This window comes from Maniola hyperantus, chromosome 7, assembly GCF_902806685.2.
Source record: "Maniola hyperantus chromosome 7, iAphHyp1.2, whole genome shotgun sequence".
Lineage (NCBI taxonomy): Eukaryota > Metazoa > Arthropoda > Insecta > Lepidoptera > Nymphalidae > Maniola > Maniola hyperantus.
The window spans coordinates 10,392,455-10,413,137 of record NC_048542.1 but is presented as its reverse complement, the minus strand read 5'-3'; the positions used below and the strand labels follow the sequence as shown (position 1 = coordinate 10,413,137).

Genomic DNA, 20,683 nt, shown 5'->3' with positions numbered 1-20,683 from the left:
TTTGAAAGTTGGTTAAAAAAGTAGCTATGTTACTCCCTGGTTAATCCTCTACTTGTCTGTGAAAGTCCCGTCAAAATAGGTTCAGCCGTTCCGATGATTAGCCCGTTCAGACAGACAGACAAAAATTTTAAAAACGTGTGATTCAGTTATAGTACAGTTCAAATAACCATATTATGAGCTTAATATGAGGTAGTTATTTCGAAATTACAGACAGACACTTCAATTTTCTTTATTAGTACCTATAGATTTATATTCAAGGAACACTAACACTACTCTCTAGAATATGGCACTTTCAAGTTGAAACTTTAATCGTCATTAAATAATATACGAGAATTTAAATCATTTAGATAACGGTGTCTAGAATAAATTCCAGCGAAGATTATTGTCGCAGTCGGCTTCTCTATGAGGAAGAATATGAACGGTTGTTGCGCTTTAAGGTTGGATGAAAAGGGCTGGTTGTCAAAATACCCTGGTGTGGTTGCGAATACTACCGTTTCTGACTCGGCGAATATTATCTCAGCCTTGTGTTCGACACTGTGTATGTACAAACCATCTCTGCTAATGTCTTCGAACCTCCCCAAATCAGGCTCAAAAGCATCAAACACCCCCATGTCATTTAAGGGTTTCCTCAAAGGCATGCTTGTCCTTATTCTAAAGCGCGGCATTTTCACGTCTATTTCCTGCGACCCATTATTTTTAAAGTCTGTTTCAAGCTTCGTAAGTATGTCTTTTATATAAATCTTGTCCAGATTCCGATACACATCGATAGGCCTGACTCCCGGATATGGAAAGATGACTAGCATACAAAATTTTTCGTCATTACCATAGGGCAGCTCTAGTATATAGGAATTCATTGTCTCAAAATTTGAGTAGGGTAGTTTACCTTTCTGGTGCATCATGCTAATGCTGCCGATGGATTTATTTTTTTCATCATAAATAATTTCTTCCGTTGTATAGGAAACATTAAAGGGTGTCTTTAAGATTCCTCTAAAATAGATGACGTTGCCCAGGATCAAGCTTGCTTTCGCAAAATCATCGGCATGGAACACGTTTGAAACTGTTGGGAAAATATTTTGGATTACTCTGTTTGCTTGATTTGCAGTCTCCAGCGTATCTTGGAAGTCGAGAATCCGCAGTTGTGCCTTATAGCTTCGATTTAAAGTCGTTTTATAACTCTGTAGGACGGATACGTCTTTGTCTTGAAAAAGAAATGTTGTGCTCGATAATTCCACTCCATTTGGTGTTGATTGAAACAAGGTATTTGAAAGATCCTTAAGCCTTTTTAAAAATAGAGTGTGATTTTTCAGTATTCCAGTAGCTCGTTGTATCTGTGTGTTGGTATCTCCGTGGGCTCCAGCATAGGCTCCCGTCATCACACTCCAAATACAAAAAGGTGACATAACAAAATGATCTAGTCGTCCTTCTCGTTGTGTGAAAAAAAATATTTCTATGCTAAAGTTCCTTGGTCTTGAACTAAACTCAACAGCACAATTGCATGAAGCAACAAGGAATGTCAATAACATTATCAACATTATCGACGTCATAGTAGCCGGTAGCGAGTAGCGTCTCACTTACGATACCTAGTTGTAGACTGCAAGTTCTTCTTCGCGAGCTGTGTTTGCCGTATTAAGAGAAGTCAAACCAGTTTCGATAACCTCCACAAGACTGTATTCAGCGGATCTTGTACAGAATATGTTTATTTGTAAAAACCGTTATAAAGCTATATACGCAACAAAAAGGGACGCATAGAGGAAAATAGCCACATAAATCACATACGAAGGTACCAAAATAAAAATTGTCTTATAATAATGACACGACGTGTGTAGGTACTAGACCTTACTTCCTGAAATAAGAGGTGTACTTCTTAAAAAATTGTCAGCTGTTGGAAAAAACGGAAAGAGAACTCTTGTGAATTTTTTAGCTTTCTAGGTCCAATTTGGGCTGTGCGTTGATAAGTCAGTGAGTGAGCGAGTCAGGACTTTCCTTTTTATCTTATTTTAGATTGTAGAGTATTGCCCGCGAATTTGTTCGTGTGGATATCTACCTACCTGTAGGTTTTTAAAAATCTAAAATTCAGACAAATTAAAATACATGACTAGTCAATAGCTAATTTAGCTACCTAATTATTTTATAAATAGGTTAGGTAGGTACCTATTTCCAGTCATGAGGCTTGTAGCCATATTATTACTTAACGATAAAATGGGAAAATCCAAGTTCTTATCGGGAGGTCGTGTTCGGTCGCGGTCTTTTGTTAAACTATATGTACCTACCTACTTACCTAGAACCTAGTCATTTTGTTTAAAATGCCTTCTAAAATTGTTTCAATTCATTTTAAATGATCGTTTTTAGGTAGTAGTAGTTAGTAGTAGTAGATTAGGGGGTCACAAAAAATTTGGTAAGCATCACCGATATGGATTTTGGTGGGTTCAAAGGATAGAGGACAACTCTCTGAACTCAAATATGCCACTATGCCGGCGCGGTTGCTAGAAGTATTTATGGCGCCTGAAAGGCGAGTGATCGTTACCAAAAATTACATGATATGGATATGGCTGGTGACTGTATAGACTATAGATAGAAAGTAAGACACCCACTAGTTGTGCTCATGCAAACTGTATAAGGATCACGATTCGGTTGAATTTTGTTCCAAAACGTTACCTGTTGTGACCCGCCGGTCTATAGCTACCTATTTATTTAGTCAGCCGAAGCTTGTTTAATGTAAAGTATAAACTTCGAAATTCAAAATGGAGACAAGAAGTGTGACCCTCATTTTCCTTTTTTGGAGACAGTCCACCATTTTCGGAAGACACCAATTTAATTTATTGTATAAATAACAGTAATTTAAATTTTAAAGTTCTTGTGTAAGTAAAACTTTCACCTTGCTTGAAACGATGGTGGAAACATTCTCGCACTTAGTTAATATTTAGTTAGGTACAAGATCTTCAAATTTAAGCATAAAAAAGGATGGACTAAATTGTATTGAATAAAAATATAAACCTACTCAGCTAAAATATAATATAATAGGTATAGATATAATTTATTATATTAGTGTCCCATGCCGCCAGTTCATCCATAATATATGTATTATTATTATGTATGTTGAATAAAACTTGTTCAGATAAAACCAGTTGCTACATAGGTACAGGTAGTTACGTATAGTACATATATAGCATGATTTTGCTCAAGGAAACATGTTTTATGATTTTATAAAAGTTTTTTAAAAAATTATATTATTATTTTAGGGATAAATTGCTTTGAAACAATAAAACGAACTAATTGAATTCATAGTGTGTTACAATAACGAGTGGCTAACTCATAAGTCAGATATCTTGTTTTGTACCTATATTTTGTTTCTATACATACCTACCTATATAATTATTCTAGGGGAAAGCCTAGATCAATGTAAAAAGCTTCTTTACTAAGAAAACTAAACAAATAGGTATGTAAATATTTATAATTTAATTAGCAAGTATTTTCATGACACATATTTCAGTCTTGTTCATATTACACTGAAGTAAGATGATATTATCACAATCAACAAAAGCAACAGAAATACTGACTCTGAGTATTTTTGTTATTTCAATAGGCATCAAACAGTGCAAACTGCAAAACCACAATAATTCTCATACACATACCTAACCAACTACAAAAAATGTTCCTACAAAAACACTTAAGAGTTACGTCATCTAAAAAACACTCGGCTTGGAATAAATTCCACTAAATATCACTGTACTGGTAGATTTTTCCATTACAAAGTATATAAAAGGCCTGTTTGCCTCGAAATTTGGAGTGGAGATGCGATCTGCGAAAAACGCCGACGTAGACGCCGAAGCTACGGTTCCAGACTCCGTAACCTCTATGTCAGCTTTGTGTACTATCGCGGAAATATATATTTCTTCCTTTGTTATCCTCTGAAAGTTGGCCTTCTTTGAATTAAATATGTCGTAAACACCCATCTGGTTCAACGGCTTGTTCAAAACAAGATTTGTGCTTATTTTAAACCTAGGTAGTTTCACGTCGACATCTTCCAGTCCGAATTCTTTGATGTCGTAATCGATTTTGTCGAATATGTCTTTGAATGATATAGTTGCAAATTTGGAATACACTTCAGTGACTTTGACTTTTGGGTACGGTAAAATAATTAGCATACAATATTTTCCGTCATTACCGTATGACAGTTGCAATACAAAGGCTCTCATATCCTTAATATGGGAGTAAGGCAATGGCGCTCTTTGATACATCATGTTCACTTTGCCAAGCACATTTTTATTCTCGTCATAAAACGATTCCACTGTCGTTTCTGATGTGTTGAATGGTGACGACCACAGGCCTTTGAATGAAATTACATTAGTCAAGATCATCTTTGATTCCGCGAAGTCATCTGAACGCAGCACATTTGAAACAGATGCACCAGAGTCTTCAATTAGTGTATTCGCTATACGAGCAGCTGATGCTGGGTCTTTAAAATCTAGATTTTTAATCATCGCACCAAAATCTGTTGTCAGCGTTCTTCTATAATCGTCAAATATGTTGAAACCATTATCTAGAAAAAGAAAGTTTCGTGTTGACAAAGTGACTCCTTTTGTGGATGGATCCAGCACTGTTTTAGTTAAGTTAGCATATCCATTTATAATCTCATTTTGATCGGGCGGTAAAATAAACGCTCTCGTTAGTTCTGTTCTAGAGGAGCCGGACGTTCCAAGTGCTACACCGGCCATCAAGCTCCATATTCCAAAGGGCGATATGACAACATGCCCATCTGTTTCTCGTTGAGTATGATATAATAGTTCTATGCTAAAGTTTCTTGGTCTTGCACTAAACTCTATGTTAGCATAACACGACGCGATCGTAAATATAAAAAACGTGATGCACTTCATCGTTCCGTTTGTACACTACAGTGTTTTGCGAAGTACTGACTACTGACCAGGGCAGTCACAAGTCTCCATTATGAATACCAAAACAAGCTGACGTCATTGTAGTTATACCATGATTCTAAAATTTTAATCAGGATAAAATTATTAGGTAGCTGATGAGTGATGACATTGTCATAATTTTTTTTGACTCTTTGCTTTTGTTGAATATAGACTAAAGTAAACACAAATAATACTAGACATAGACTACTGATCTTTGATCCCCGAAAATCAATGAGTTTCCACGGGATTTTCTAAATCACGCGGACGAAGTCGCGGGCAATATCTAGTTTTAAATAATTTACATCTATAGGTATTAATTATAATAATGCATGTTCCTTTGTTTTCTCTATGCATTTTGCTTCCATTCATCTAATTGCGATTAAACTCTGAAGTTGCTATTGTAACTTGTTGGAAGGTTTCTGACATAGGTACCTACTATACTATCTACATATTTTAGGTGGTAGGTACGCAAGTTTTATTGCAACGCATTCCAGATAAATATGCAGTAGGTAGGTATAAGATTTAGTCAAAATATATCTGCTAAAAACATAGAGACATAGGCCGTGCTTAGACAATCGGAAATTCAATTTCATATTATGTTAATGGTGCCTATTTTAACGTATTCGTTTAATTAATTTATTATATAGAGACGCAAAATTTAGTTCAATGATTTTATATTTATAAAGAAGATAATCCTATACAGTAAAGAATTATGGTTGTCAAGTTATTACTATAGAATTCATCCCTCTCTATCTGTATACTGATAGAACGTGACAGAACATTTGTATTTTAAAGATCAATGCAAATGTGAACTGAATTTCCATTGAACTATGTCTCTGTTTTGTCTGCAAGATTATTATAGTTTACTCAACGCATCTATTACACTAGCGGCACGCTATGATGGCCGGTTTGACACATTACAATAGTGATGTGGAATGTCAATTTATTCTCGAACAAAAAACAATTAAGTTTTGTTTTTGTACCTGATTAAATAGGTTTAATAAAACAAAAATGTATATGTTTATTTAATTTATTTGAACGAACTGAATATTTGAACGAAAATGAATATACATACTTTATATGCACACAAGAAACATATGAATACAAAAGATACCGAAAAAGGTGCCACAAAAGGCCATAATTAATCAGATTCGTCCATACTACTATTTTCACTGTCGTCACTGCTATCATCACATACATTAATAATTATATGTTCGTTTTCTATAATATTATCTATTTTCACATCTCTTTCATAATCTTCCCTTATTAATTTAACAGTTCTATTCACAACCTTTTCCCAGTCTCCTTTAGTCACATGTTCACAAGCTTCTTCTAATAATTTTAGCATTTTTTTTGTGGTAAATGGGGGTTCTGTATTGTGTCTTGCAGCATATCCCTTAATTTGAGCCCACACCAACTCAATCGCATTATACTCACAATGGTAAGGCGGTAACCGTATAACTCTGTGCCCATGTTCTAATGCTATTTCGTCAATGACGTATCGGATCTTGGTTGGTTTGTTTTCTTTTAAAAGACGTACTAATTCCGCTTTTAACATATTCATGTTTGCATCTACGCCATTTTTACGAAGCCATGCGACGATATCAGCTTTCTTTTGGGATTGGGCAGGTGGCTTGTCAATTTGCATCGAGTGGTATGGGGCGTTGTCCATAATTATAATAGATGGTTCAGGGAGGCTACACAACATTGAGGTAAACCATTCAGTAAACTTTTCTCCATTCATGTCTTCATGATAGTCTCCAGTGGTTTTTGACGCAAAAGCCATGAGAGAACCTTCGACAAACCCGTTGATGGTTCCGGCGTGACAAATTATAAGTCGCGATCCTTTTCCTACAGGAACTTTGGAAGTAGATGCTGCTGTGTCATCGTTCCAAGAACGGCCTACAGTATGGTTAGCATTAAGCCATGTTTCATCCAAGAACACAACATTTTGCCAATTTTTGATTTCTTTCACTTGCCGTAAAAAAGTATACCTTGCCATCGCTATATCAAATCTTTCCATCAATATTTTGCGTTTGTTACATTTTTTGTATCGAAATCCAATGGTCTTCAAAATCTTCGTTAAAGAACTTTCCCCACCGAAGAATAATCCAGCTTCCTTCAGTGAATGCACCAACTTTTTCTTGTTGGATACTCCTTCTGTAAATAGTAGCCGTAAACATGTCTTCGGATAGCATCGGCATCAAAGCTATCGATGCCTACGACTGGTTTTGCTCGTTTTCTCTTTTTTGGTGTGTGAAGTTTATTTTCTTCTGTGCCAGTCTCGCCATATTTTTTTTTAGTTATCCGTCTAACAGTTCGTTGTCCAATATTAAGCGCATCAGCTACGCGTTCAACCACTGACGTTATAGGTAAAATTGGCCCTCCATTTTGAGCTTCACGATCGAAATAGTTACGAAGGCGTATTAGGAACTCACGTGTCTGACTATTTAGAACAGTTCTCTGCGTACGTTCGGTCATATCGACGAAATCCACAACAAAGGGCTTGAACAGAGTCCAAATTAACGAGCAAGGGTCAACAGTAATGCAGTATCAATATTTGAAATCCAAAGCCAGGTCAAAACTATATCACAATCGCATTGCACTGACAGTTTATACTTTTCGAAGCAACGTCAATTCGAAACTGCTTTGTTTTGCATTGAGCATTGACGCGAGTTTGCCGGAGGTAGTAGTTGTGCTAGCCAGCGATCCTATGTGACGATCGTATTAGATTCCATTTTTAAAAATTTATTGATATTTTTTTGCGATTTCAGAGGTTTGTCCACATAGTGAAAATTGTTCATATTCACAAGTACATTCACCCCTTAAATGGTGCAAACTGATTTTTCTACACTTGTATACATTTAAGAAATCAATTTAATAAATAAATTTTGAGTCCTAAACCTAAAACTACATTCGATAAAATTTATGAATCTCTGCACATCACTATCGTCAATAAAGTAATACAATTATTTCCTTCAAAGTCGTTATCAATTAATACGGAACTTCATGAGCGGACAAACGTCAAACCGGCCATCATAGCGTGCCGCTAGTATAGTGACAAAAGAACCGGTTTTTTGTATTGAAGATTAACTTAATTGAAAAAATAAATAAAAACGAAGTAGTAAATAAGAACAGAAGTATCGCAAAAGCGGATTTGTGGCATAAGCGGATAAATTCTTTGATTTGTTTAAATCGTGACCGCTTTCAGACAAAATTTACGCCTACTTGCCAGATTATTATCTTATAAATAACTATGTAGGTGTAAGGTGTAATAATCATAACATATTAATTTTATATTAATATCAATTTATTAAGATATTATGAATTCTTTTGGAATTTATAGATTCTCTTGTTCATTTTTTGCTTAACTTTTTTATTTATGTATACCTACTTCTTCAAAGATTTGTTGTTTTTTTTCTCCAATTTGGATATTTACTTTAGTCCTTCTTGAATTTACCAGAAAAAATTTAAGGGAATTAATGTGCTTTCAAATTTCTTTCATTTCTTTTTCTTTTTGTCAAGTGAATATTATATTTACTGGGGGTCAGAAATGAAATTGCTCGAACTACGACTGATTCAGACCGACTAGGTAGGTACTTAGTACTTAGTAGTTACGGTGCTAAGTAGTTGGTTGCACTGAAAGTGTTATACATGGCGATAATCGCATTTATATTATTATAGGGAGAATTAATGGGAGTATAACTGTTACTTCAACTAAGTATAATATTTTGTATTTCAGTGAATGGTGTAATAATGTCACATTTTGAGTTACTATTAAACTTAGATACTCTGGACCAGTGATTTGTGCAGTCTGTGCTCCAGACCGGACCGTAACATTAGATTCAATGCTATAAACTGGGACATACCTATTGTACATGCTTATGCCAACAAACACGCAAATTCTTCAAGATCAAACCCATGTAACCTATGTGTGTAACTAGATGATTGAAAAATATACGTTTTATTTATTTATTATTTACCTATCCCAGTTGATTGGGACGTATGGTAAACCTAATATAAATGCAGATAATTTATAAGTAATAGGTAGGTACAGTATTTTTATAATAAAATGTCAACTTAACCTCTTTATCAAATAAACCGTTATGTTTCCCCCATTCGATACGAATTACGATACAATAAATTGCAATTTCCTTCGAATGTATCAAAACATACATTATTATGAATTATTATGGAAAATCAATGAAGATAAAAAAAGGTATTTCAAATTTGAATTAGTTGGGTTTTTTATTTACCCTTCCTTACACCCTTAACCTTTTTTATACAAAGAAGTTAAAAATAACGCCATAATCCATACTTCCATCATCAGCATGATCAACCTATCGCCGGCTCACTACAGAGCACGGCTCTCATCTCAGAGAGAAGAGTTTTGGCTATTGTCTACCACGCTAGGCTATGTGCGGATTGGTAGACTTCACATACCTTTGAGTACATTATGGAGAACTCTCAGGCATGCAGGTTTCCTCACGATGTTTTCCTTCACCGTTAAAGCAAGTGATATATTATAATTACTTAAAACGCACTAACTCCGAAAAGTTAAGAGGTGCGTGCCCGAGGAAGAACCCCCGACCTCCAATTAGAAGGCGGACGCCCTAACCACTAGGCTAGCAGCTATTATTATACTTTATACCATACCATACCTACATACTCCATACTATTATTTAAATGTGAAAGTGTCTATCTCTCTGTCAGCTATGTTTTCACGGCCCATCCGTTTTACCGATTTTTGAAGAAAAATACAAAGATAGCTCGCATCCCAGAGATGGACATAGACTACTTTTTATCCCGGAAAATCTTCTTTTCCCGCGCATGCTAACATTGGAATCAACTCCCTTCGGTGGTGTTCCAATTAGATTACAATGAGGTAATTCAAGAGGTGGACCAACAAATTCGTGAAAGGCCAGCAACGCATTGGCGATTCCTTGGTACTGCAAAAGTGCAAAATAATGTTCTTGGCGGCGGTAATCACTTAACTTCAGATAATCCGCCTGCTCGTTTGCTCGTTATTTTTATTTAAAAGATCAAAGAGTTCTCACGGAATTTTTAAAAGCCTTGCATCCATTAAACCGATTTTGATGAAATTTGCTACAGCGGTAGACGACATCCCAAAGACGAATATAGGCTACTTTTTAGGTTAATACATATAATATAAGTAGGTATGTCGATTGATTGTTAATTTTGGTCGTTAGACAAAAATAAATCATTGGTTTTAGGATTAAAATAAACGAGACACGAGTTATATATACCTATTAAGGTGGGCACACGAATGTATGCCCCTATGGGTATTTCTACCTAACCTTACTTATTTTAGATAGCTAATGGGTATTGAGTCGTGAAGTTATTGGGCGTCGTGATTAATTATAAACAGCTACCTACGTCAAGGGAAAAACGCATTAGATGACTCACTGGTAATACCAGGGAGATTGAGAATTCTTGTCTAACAGCTTAAAACATACACAAAAGGGTACCCTGTAATATTAAGTATCAGTCATATCTATTAGCAACACGTCACATACCTACCTGTATGAAAACGCTCTACAAACTACCAAGCCGAAATCTCTTTCTAAAGATCTTTCTTTTCTTTTCTGCCGCGTACTGTAACGTTCTGTCGGTCTCAACGTCTTTATTAATTACCTAGGTACTTATAAAATGAATAATATAAATATTATTTTATTATGAGATGTTATTTTTTGTGCATGAGGCAAGCAAGCATGAAAAATGTTAGGTACCTACCTTTGTTAGGTAGGTAGTAGGTACCTACTTTTATTTCTACTGTGTATATTTTCTCACACACATATTTTATTTTAGTAGGTATCAATAGAGGAATAATTTATTACTCGTAAGTTTCTTTATAAGCATACTTTCATTTAGTAGTATGAAATAATTGATTGGTAGGTTGCTACGAGCATAAATAGGTATTATACCTAAAAGGAAGGTGTAAGTACTTGCATAGGTACACTAGATTTTTAAATACATAATTAATTATTATTATACATTCTAGGTAGGTAATAGTTCCACAATGTGATCAGCGTGCATTTAGGTTTACCTACTTAAAAACCATTAGAATTTTTCAAAAACGGTGTACCTACACTTTAAACGGTCCCGGTCGTAAGTGGTCATAATAGCTATATCTTTTAAATCCTATACGAGTGAAGCCGCGGGTGGTCATCATTTTAGATCTTAGGTAGGTACCGAGGTACTGTCAACACAATATAATGTTTTAGGGTTCGGTACCTCAAAACGGAACGCTTATTAGGATCTGTCTATCTGTCTGACAAGAAACCTGCCTAGAATCATGAAATTTGGCAGGTAGATAGGTCTTATGGCAGAAATTAGGGAAAAATCTGAAAACCTTGAGTTTGTGGTTACATCACACAAAAAAAAATTGTGGTCATCATAATATAAGTCAATGATGTTCATGTACTAAAAATTAGTATTTTCAATTTTCGAAGTAAGATAACAATATCAAGTGGTGTATCATATGAAAGGGCTTCACCTGCGCATTCTAAAACATATTTTTATTTATTTTTATCATCAAAGTTTTTGAATTATCGTGCAAAATGTTGAAAAATACGACTGTAGTACGGAATCCTCGTTGAGCTAGCCTGACTCGCACTTGGCCGGTTTTTTTTGGCAAATAACGACTTACATAGTAACTACATTAATTTAATTTAATACGTAGTATTTTATTATAATGTAATAACCCCGTCATATTATTATTATAATAATAATCTTAAACCTACCATTCTAATACCTAAAAACAAGTATGGTTTATAAACTATCCTCAGCTATTATTCGGTATTTCCAACAGGAAAATAATACATTTTAAAGTAGGTTTTATTGTTTATGTTCATGTAAAACCGAATATCTAAAAGATAGATAGGTACCTAATATTAAAATTATTATTTTGTAAATATCACAAAACAGTTATACAGACATAATATTATTGAGCTTACATCTATGAAATTATTATCTAAGGTTGCGGGTGGTATCCACGGCATGCTGAAATATTCCATCCTAAGTAATAAACTTATTTAATATTATTATTAATAGTGCTAATTATATCCTGTTTACAAACCATGTGGTCTGATATACGTTTAGGTATTGTCAGTATTATGCCTGCCCGTGGGTGCATTGTGGTTTCGCTATATTTATATTCAGCCGTCTACAGAAGCTTCCCATCAGAAAGATAAAAAATCCCTATAGTCCGCAACAGGTTGAGATGGCAATCGGGGTATGGAGTGGGGGAACGCCCCGCACACCCGCACGTCACGTGCGCTCGCCCGCACCGGGTTGACGCGGAGGCTGTGAGGGTGTGCGAGGCGTTCCCTCCTCGATTGCCATTTCAACCTGTCACGTACTAATTATGATCATTAATAAAATTATGTCAAAAATCGGTAATGCATAGATTGAGGACACTATTACGAGATCAAAACTCAAACTCAAGTATCATCAGTTACCTATACCTAATCATCACCTAATAAACTGAGAAATAAAGGCGTTTTAACAGTTTTTGTATTGGATAGGTATCTGCCAAAATGTCAAAATTCGTATCTAAGTTAAAGTAATCTAGGTAGGTAGCTATACCTACATAACAAGTTATTTTACGATTGTAAAATCGTGGTAAAATCAGTAAGTAATTTGTATAGGTATTTTTAATCCGGATACCTACTCAATCATTCATTCATTCTATCTACTCAACAATAAAATGAGATCATTTTTAAAATGGAACGTTTTTGACAGCCAGACAGGGCGTCCTATTTTTAGAGGAAAGATGGGATCCCTGTAATTGTATTCCTTCATTCTATTTTAATTATTAGATGATGTGATGTGCTTTTTGAAAATTAAACTTTTGGGAGAGGCTATAACAATAAAATTGAACATAATAATATAAATTGCTGAACCTTATAGGTAGCTTCCGGTTTCCATAATAATTATTATTCTCAGCGAAGTTTACTGACCAGAAGGACATTCACCTAACCCCATTTTGATGCGGGTTTTTCACGTGAAAGTTTGCACAGATCGCGGTAAATGTGGCAGTTAATGAAGATTTTACACCTACCTTACCTACCTACGTGACTTTTACTTTTCTTGCTCGAAATCCAGTTACAAACTCTTGATGATAAAATAAAAAAAGTTGAATGATCTGATTTTAAATGTTTGATGTTATTTTGAAACGGTCATAATATGAAAATCCCGAAAATCCTCCATACTCCATACTTATATTATAAATGCGAAAGTGTGTCTGTCTGTCCGTCCGTCTGTCTATCTGTCTATCTGTCTGTCTGCTAGCTTTTCACGGCCCATCCGTTAAACCGATTTTGATGAAATTTGGTATAGAGATAACTTGCATTCCGGGTAAGGACATAGGCTATCTACTTTTGATCCCGAAAAATTAAAGAGTTCCCACAGGATTTTTAAAAACCTAAATCCACGCGGATGAAGTCGCGGGCATCATCTAGTTTGTTATGTAGGCAGGTACAGTCTGCGACAGGTCGAGAGGGCAATCGAGGTAAGAGGCGGGGGGACGCCCCGCACACTCGCACATTATCCGCGCTTGCCAGTACCTACCTAAATTATATTGATAAAAATATCATAATAGCACCATCTAGTTTTAATTCTATGAAGTACTATGTAGAAGTGCAGAGTGTAGTCGTACTGTGGTTTCCTCGAAACTTGGCTGTAAATTAAAACGAAGAGATTTGGTTGCCACTACACAGAGGGCGGTGTCATGAAAAATAATTTATCTTAAAAAAAATTGAAAAATTGTGATTAGTAGTAGAAGCATTCGACCGTCACTAAAATATTTCTTCCTTCATACCTACCTTCTTCTCTCCTTCATACCTTTTAAACTCTTATTTACATTACCTACTGACGCCATAGGCATAGAAATACAACCACAGTTTGATGCATTGGATTGGTGGACCGTCGCGCTAGAAGACTCACGAAGACTGACGAAGCAATGGTCAATTCTAAACTTCAAAGTTTGGAACAACGGCGCAAAGTTGCCTGTCTATCGGTATTTAACAGGATATATTTCGGAGAGTGTGCCGAAGCGACCTGGTTCCTCCTTCACCTTTCTACTATCGTACCGCAAGGCATCGCCAAGGTCTACCCGTACGTACCTAGTCAAAATTCCACGGATACGTACGGTCCGAAGGTATTGCAAATACTTTGCACTAAGTATACCTACCTTACCGTACCTAGCTTTACCTGCCTCATACCCCGATTGCCATCTCAACCTGTCGCTGACTTTACTTTATAGAGTCAAATCACGAAACTATACTCTACTTAGTTCACAACCACGGTTCGCGGACGAATAATTGCGTCTAATTACCTACCAGTTATTTAAACTGAAGATAAAAAGGATTTTCGTATTCGTACATAAATAAAATATTGTCCCGAGCTAACCTTGATTTTTTTGCCAATAATTCCAATATGGACAAGCAAGGGTAAAAACGTGAGAACCAATTAGGTTTGTTAGATAGATTCTTGTAGGTAAATAAAAATAACTTTTGGATTCTTTCAAACGCTTCAATGTCGGGGTCACGGTTATTGATCTAGTGATGCAGACAGACCAACTGAATTTAGCGATCGTTAACTACTTAATAAAATCTTCTGAAGCTGTTTGTTCATTTACTAAAAACGTAGCATTTTTGTGAACATCCGATCAAATGTTAATCATAATAAATCTAAATATATAAAAGGAAAAAGGTGACTGACTGACTGATCTATCAACGCACAGCTCAAACTACTGGAGGGATCGGGCTGAAATTTCGCATGCAGATAGGTATTATGACATAGGTATCCGCTAACAAAGGATTTTTGAAAATTACACCCCTAAGGGGATGAAATAGGAGTTTGAAATTTGTGGTGTTAATATTATTGCGTATAGGTACTGCAATATTTATTTTTGAAATGTACCTAATCAATCAATACTTAAGTATAATAAAACTGTAACAGGTCCAATTCTGTACATTGAAGATATTATTTTGATACTTAAGTATAATAAAACTGTAACAGGTCCAATTCTGAACATTGAAGATATTTTGAAATTTTTTTTTCGAGGGCACTCTATAATCGATACTGAACCCAAAACTGTAATTTTTTTCATTTTTGTCTGTCTGTCTGTCTGTCTGTCTGTCTGTATCACGGCCGCGCATCACGCTGAAACTACTGAATGGATTCCAATGAAACTTAATACCATTTGAGGTCATACTATGAGGAAGAACATAGGATACTTTTTATCCCGAAATTCAGCATGGTTCCCTTAGGAGAGGGGTTGAAAGTTAAAATGTATACTGAGCTGTAATTCATTAACGCGTAGTCCGATTTCATTCATTCTTTTTTTGTTAGAAAGGGGATATTTAAAAAATTGTTCCGTAAATATTTCAAGGTCATCGGTTTTTAACCAACTGTCAAAAAGGAGGTGGTTCTTTTTTTACATCGATTTTTTCGAGGTTTCTAGACCGATTTGCAAAATTGAAGAAGTTTTCGTGGTAGTCCCATAAAAATTCTGGATCCAACTCCTTAATCCTGATGCTGCAGGGTTACTGCCCGCCTAAGTTATCAAGATTCAGGAAGCGTTCATAGTGAATTCATATTATAGGTACCAAGCAACGACTGCATTCTCAGATTTCAAGTCCCAACTCCTCAACCCTGATGATGTAGGGTACAGCACTCCTAAACTATAATGATTCAGGAACTGCGGATGATGCAAAATTATTTTAGGTACGAAGCATAGGCTACATCATTGAACTTCGGATCCCAACTCCTCAATCCTGATGCTGCAAGGTACTGAACTCCTAAATCGTGGGGATTTGAGAATTTCTGATAGTGAATTGTATTAAAAAAAAAAATTTGAATCGATTGTTAGGCGGAACGAAGTTCGCCGGGTCAGCTAGTATTAAAATATTCGTGCACCATAGAGGTTGATTTTGGAAAAATTCAAAATCAAAAACCGATGACTAATGCTCCGTGATGACTGTTACCTAAAAACATAAGTACCTAAGAACCTCTGAGATGATGCCGATGTAGGTGGTACCTACGCTTGCAGCATGCGGTTGAGGAGTTGGAACTTGAGTACCTATAGTGGCATATTTATTTAAAATCTTTATTGCACACAAATAAAAGGATACATAGAAGAAAAAACAAAAGACTAGGAATAGAACTTCAATGGGTAGGTTATTTTTATCTGTTATAATGATAGCTGGTATAATAATTATTAGGTATTTGTACATGATAAAATATTTATTCATAATCGTGAATCGGTTGAGGTGGGCATTACCTACTACTGCAGCATCAGATTGAGGAGTTTGAACCTTGAGTTTAGTGACAAAGTTTATTCCTGGTAACCACAATGGGTAGGTACCTATCTTCTCAAAATTTTCACTGTTTTATTGGGTACCATTGCAGTATCAAATTTAGGAGCTGGAATCCAGAGAGAGTAGAAACAATTAAAAATGTAAAAAAACGCAAACGTGCTGTTTGGTGGCTTATTTATAACATTACTTTTTTCTGAAAAATGGCAACGGCTGTAAAAATGCACAAACACAAACAATCTCCAACGCCGAACACACAAGGCATTTGTGGTCGGTCGTGGGTAAAAAGTAATAATACACGTAGAAAAATTGCTCCTCTTATTCGTCTAGTCTGGACACACCATAAGAATTACGTCATGGTATAAACTGGTTAAATAAACAATGGGTGTAGTTAATTTACTAACAATTAAAAGCTCTAGCTCTATCTTACATAAACACTTTGACTTCAAAACTTGGCTCTTTAGGCAAACCACTGGACGTATCGGGCTGAAATTTGGCATGCAGATAGCTATGATGTCGTAGGCATCCGCTAACAAAAGGATTTTTAAAAATTCAACCCCTAAGGGGGTGAAATAGGGGTTATAAATTTGTGTAGTCCACGCGGACGAAGTCGCGAGCATAAGCTAGTCATTTATAACATTTATAATAATGACGAGAAAAAATAATGAACGTTGATCGCTGACCGTTTGTGTTTGCATTAAAATAATATTCACACAAAACGAATGCAAAAAATAACATCTTTAAAATCTGGCCATGAATTAAACTTGATTTAAAAAACGAAACAGTCTCAGATATTTTTATTGAACACATTCACACAATACGCGGTTCCGCGTAAACACCAGCAAACAACATTAAATTGGACGACCTTTCCATCACAATAAATGCAAATTCTTTGTTCGCTTCAAAGCGTTGTGCTAAAACTCTATCTTCTAAACCAACAACGGTGGAAGCCGCTGCAACGGTGCCCTCTTCAGTCACTTCGATCTCTACGTTCTGGATTGTTTTTGAAACAAACAACGGACTATCAGACACTCCTGGTAATTCAGCATTTTTCTTATCAAATATCCTTTGTATGCCTCCGTATTGTAATGGAGGAATCAAGTCAATTCTTGATGAAATCTTAAAGCGCGGAATGTAACAATCAATTTTTGGGTAACTACCAGATGGTTTGTACTCCGTCATCCAATCTATAGGTTGTGTGGCCAAATTATTCAACATCTTTTGTATTGGTACTCCGTCGTATGGCACTAGGACAAGCATAGAGAACTGCTCGTTTTTACCATAATTCATTTCTAAAATTTGCGCTCCGATTTGCGCAGCATCTCTAATATTGTGTGGCGCTTTGTGGTGCATCATGTTGACCGACCCAATTGTTTTGCCTTGAGAGTTATAGAAAGCCTTTTCCATAGTCTGTTTTGGATCAAAAGGATATGTCCAGCTGGCTTTAAAATAAAGAGCATCGACTAAAATCATTATTAAATTTTCAAGTAGTTCAGGTCGCACTGCCTGGCGAATTTTGCCTTCTGTAGCAAGACAAATATAATAATTAATATCATTCGCAAGTTTAGTAGTATTTGTTGGATCCATGGAGAATACATCTGTGCCATAATAATTTGCCGATTCACAAAATTCGGGATGTATTAAAAGGCTTGCGTCCGAAAAAATCGCTGTCTGAGCGTTTAATGTAATATCTTTATTTTCACACTTCAATAAACTAGTGACTGCTGCATGAAGCATTTGTGTTGTGCGCAGATCATTCGGCAGTCTCAGTTCCTTCATTAGCTCCAGGAAGGTTTCTCCGGCTGACCCTTCAGCTAGTAAAGAGAAGATGCTCCACGCGGAAAGGGGTGAAATGGCAATGTTCTTCTCTCCGAAGCTTTCTTGGAATGCGTAAGCATTGCTGAGGAGTTGTAGCGTAAACTCGTTGATAGGATTGAAGTCTATGCCGGTGAAGTTGTCAGTCGGAGCGGCAGTAACAATACCAACAAATACGATGACCTTCCACATAATGTGCGAGTGGATGGCTCAGAGCTTAACGCAACACTGGTGTAGCATAAGGCGATTCTATCAATTTCAATGGGATTTCTCACGTGTATGTACAACGAATATCATTAGGTTTGTTAAGTAACGTTTATCGTTCGCGTGAAGAGTGAACTATGCGTTTTTATGTAAAATACCGGTATTTATGGGATTGAGTATTTATATTCATTTTATTAAATCAATTACACGCAGGTTCATCATTTTATAAATCGATTTAGGCAATGGTGGGCGATTAAAAGATGTTTTTAGATTTAAATTGACCATTTAATTTTTTATGTAGCATTCATAAATTGATATACGATTCTTTGGTTCATGTCTTAATAATATAAAGCAATAAAGGCTAGTAACAACACTTATTTAATTAAATTTATTAGTGAAGACGTTTGTATTAAGATTTAAGTTATGACTAAGTATGTATGAGCAGAAGAATGCATTCAACGAGCGTAATAAAGTGATTACGATTGAAATTAAAATTGCAGGGGTATTTCCCAACCAAATTTTTGAAACTTTAGAGTCTATATTATAAAATAACACTTGCACTCTTGGCTCACATTTCTCTACATCTCACATGGTCTACATTATAGTAGCATCATAATATTTTAAGTTAAGATCTCCTAAAATTGTATCACTCAGTTGCATTTATGTTTACGTACGTTTTGTTCTCAAAGGTGTGTGAAATCTGCGAATCCGCACTTGGCCAGTGTGGTAGACTGGCCAAAACCCTCAATCTACGAAGAGACCTGTGCTCTGTAGTAAGCCGGTGATAGGTTGATCATGATGACGTTTTATTTGTTTGTTTGTGTCATTACTAGATATACCTACATATCAATAATCTCAATTATATTATAGTTAAGTATTCGCTAAAAATTTTATTTTGTGAATTCATGGTACTCAAGAGTGGGTGGTGCAATGGGCCAATGCGATTATGAACATCCTTTTGAATTAACTACTAGGATCTATAGATCGAGTGTGGCGTAAGTCAGGTATGCAGCACATGACATGGGACATGGTGCTGGTCCTTCACATCATAATACTACAAAGAGTATGTGCTTCTGTCTCATAAGGATTTAAACTGTTAAACTAAATTTCGCAAAAAGGTCTGAAGTATCCGTAATCCGACCCACTTTAAGACAAACCTCGAAACTAAATAAGGTCATAGCTCACAATATTTCCGCTCATACAAAATGTTCAAAGAGCGGAAAAGAATGTAAATTGTCTTTTGACCTCGTGCCGATACAATAGAGATGGGACGTCTCGAACTTACAAAACTGTATAATGCATTGGACTGTTCTAAAGTTCCGTAAATTATGCAAGAAGTCTCTCTTCGAAATTCCGGTTTGCAGTGGTCAGCTGAATCCCTTGTATTTTGGAATGGACATAATATACACGGTGGAAATGGTTTGCCATATAAAACGACAGTAAATAATTATTTTGTGTGGCGATTCAAAGCACTCCACCGAACTTCATCATCATCATGATCATCACCATCATTATCATTGCCAGCTCCCGACTGAGCATGGATCTCCTCTCAGAATGAGAAAGGTTTGGCCATAGTCTACCTTTCTGTAAAAAATCTTGACAAACAGGTAAGTTATTGTGAAAAATAGACATTCTTTTAGAGCAAATCTTACCAAAGAGTCACATTTGGTCAAATTGTGACTCTTTGGTAAGATTTGCTGAGGTTATTGTGATAGGCAAGGCTACCGAATTATTTTAGGAACTTAATAAGCCAGCTGCTTGCGAAGAACACAGAAGCCAACTCGTCAGGTTGTTTCCATCGGTAGGTAAGTACAAAGTATTAAAGAATTTCCATCGCATTTGCATGAAAGATTTGTGTGTATGCGGGCGTTAGGATTTTACCGAAATTAGCATTTTTATCTAATTTCAGTTGCCACCAGCGTGTTTGTCTGCGGGTCGTCGAACCTCCGTGAAGTTTAGAATTTCAATAACTTTATGCAAATAAAATTGGTCCCATTTCTTCTTCCTATCCACGGAGTAAAGTAATTTTTACGCGACTGTTCAAGAAGTAGTGTATAAAGTTTTCAAAGTTCATGTATGTATGTGTGTTTCTTTATTCAAATATAACTTCTAAATGCCTGAAAAATTTGAGATAATGGGGTAGATACATCCTTCCATCATCCCGAGTGATATTGGCTGTAATTTCTTTTTCAAAAATTCTTTTGAATTTCTCTTAGAATTTTTTAATTTGGCGCCATTTTCAAATTTGAAGTTTTTACTGGCTAACTAGTTAGCTGACATTCCCTGCAGGGTTAGCATGGGCGGGGATATAATTTTCTCCCCGGGGAAAGGATAAAATCTTTATCCCCTCCGACAGCTTTATCCACTCTCCGAGCATGGGCTCACGGGTGGATATAATTATCCACAGTGAAT

General features: G+C 35.9%; 4 protein-coding genes across 4 annotated transcripts in view; all 4 read right to left on the bottom strand.

Annotated features, from left to right (window-relative positions):
- LOC117983961 (serine protease inhibitor 77Ba-like) overlaps positions 1-20,683 on the bottom strand; it is a 144,147-nt gene that overhangs the window by 32,895 nt on the left and 90,569 nt on the right. The window lies entirely within an intron of this gene.
- LOC117983962 (serine protease inhibitor 77Ba-like) lies at positions 136-3,293 on the bottom strand. Its single transcript, XM_034970603.2, has one exon. It carries the CDS (start codon positions 1,542-1,544, stop codon positions 306-308), a length of 1,239 nt encoding a protein of 412 aa, XP_034826494.1. The 5' UTR covers positions 1,545-3,293; the 3' UTR covers positions 136-305.
- On the bottom strand, positions 3,434-4,931 carry LOC117983964 (serine protease inhibitor 77Ba-like). Its single transcript, XM_034970606.2, has one exon. The coding sequence runs from the start codon at positions 4,872-4,874 to the stop codon at positions 3,684-3,686; it is 1,191 nt and encodes a 396-aa protein (XP_034826497.1). The 5' UTR covers positions 4,875-4,931; the 3' UTR covers positions 3,434-3,683.
- LOC117983963 (serine protease inhibitor 77Ba-like) lies at positions 17,034-19,085 on the bottom strand. Its single transcript, XM_034970605.2, has one exon. It carries the CDS (start codon positions 18,257-18,259, stop codon positions 17,063-17,065), a length of 1,197 nt encoding a protein of 398 aa, XP_034826496.1. The 5' UTR covers positions 18,260-19,085; the 3' UTR covers positions 17,034-17,062.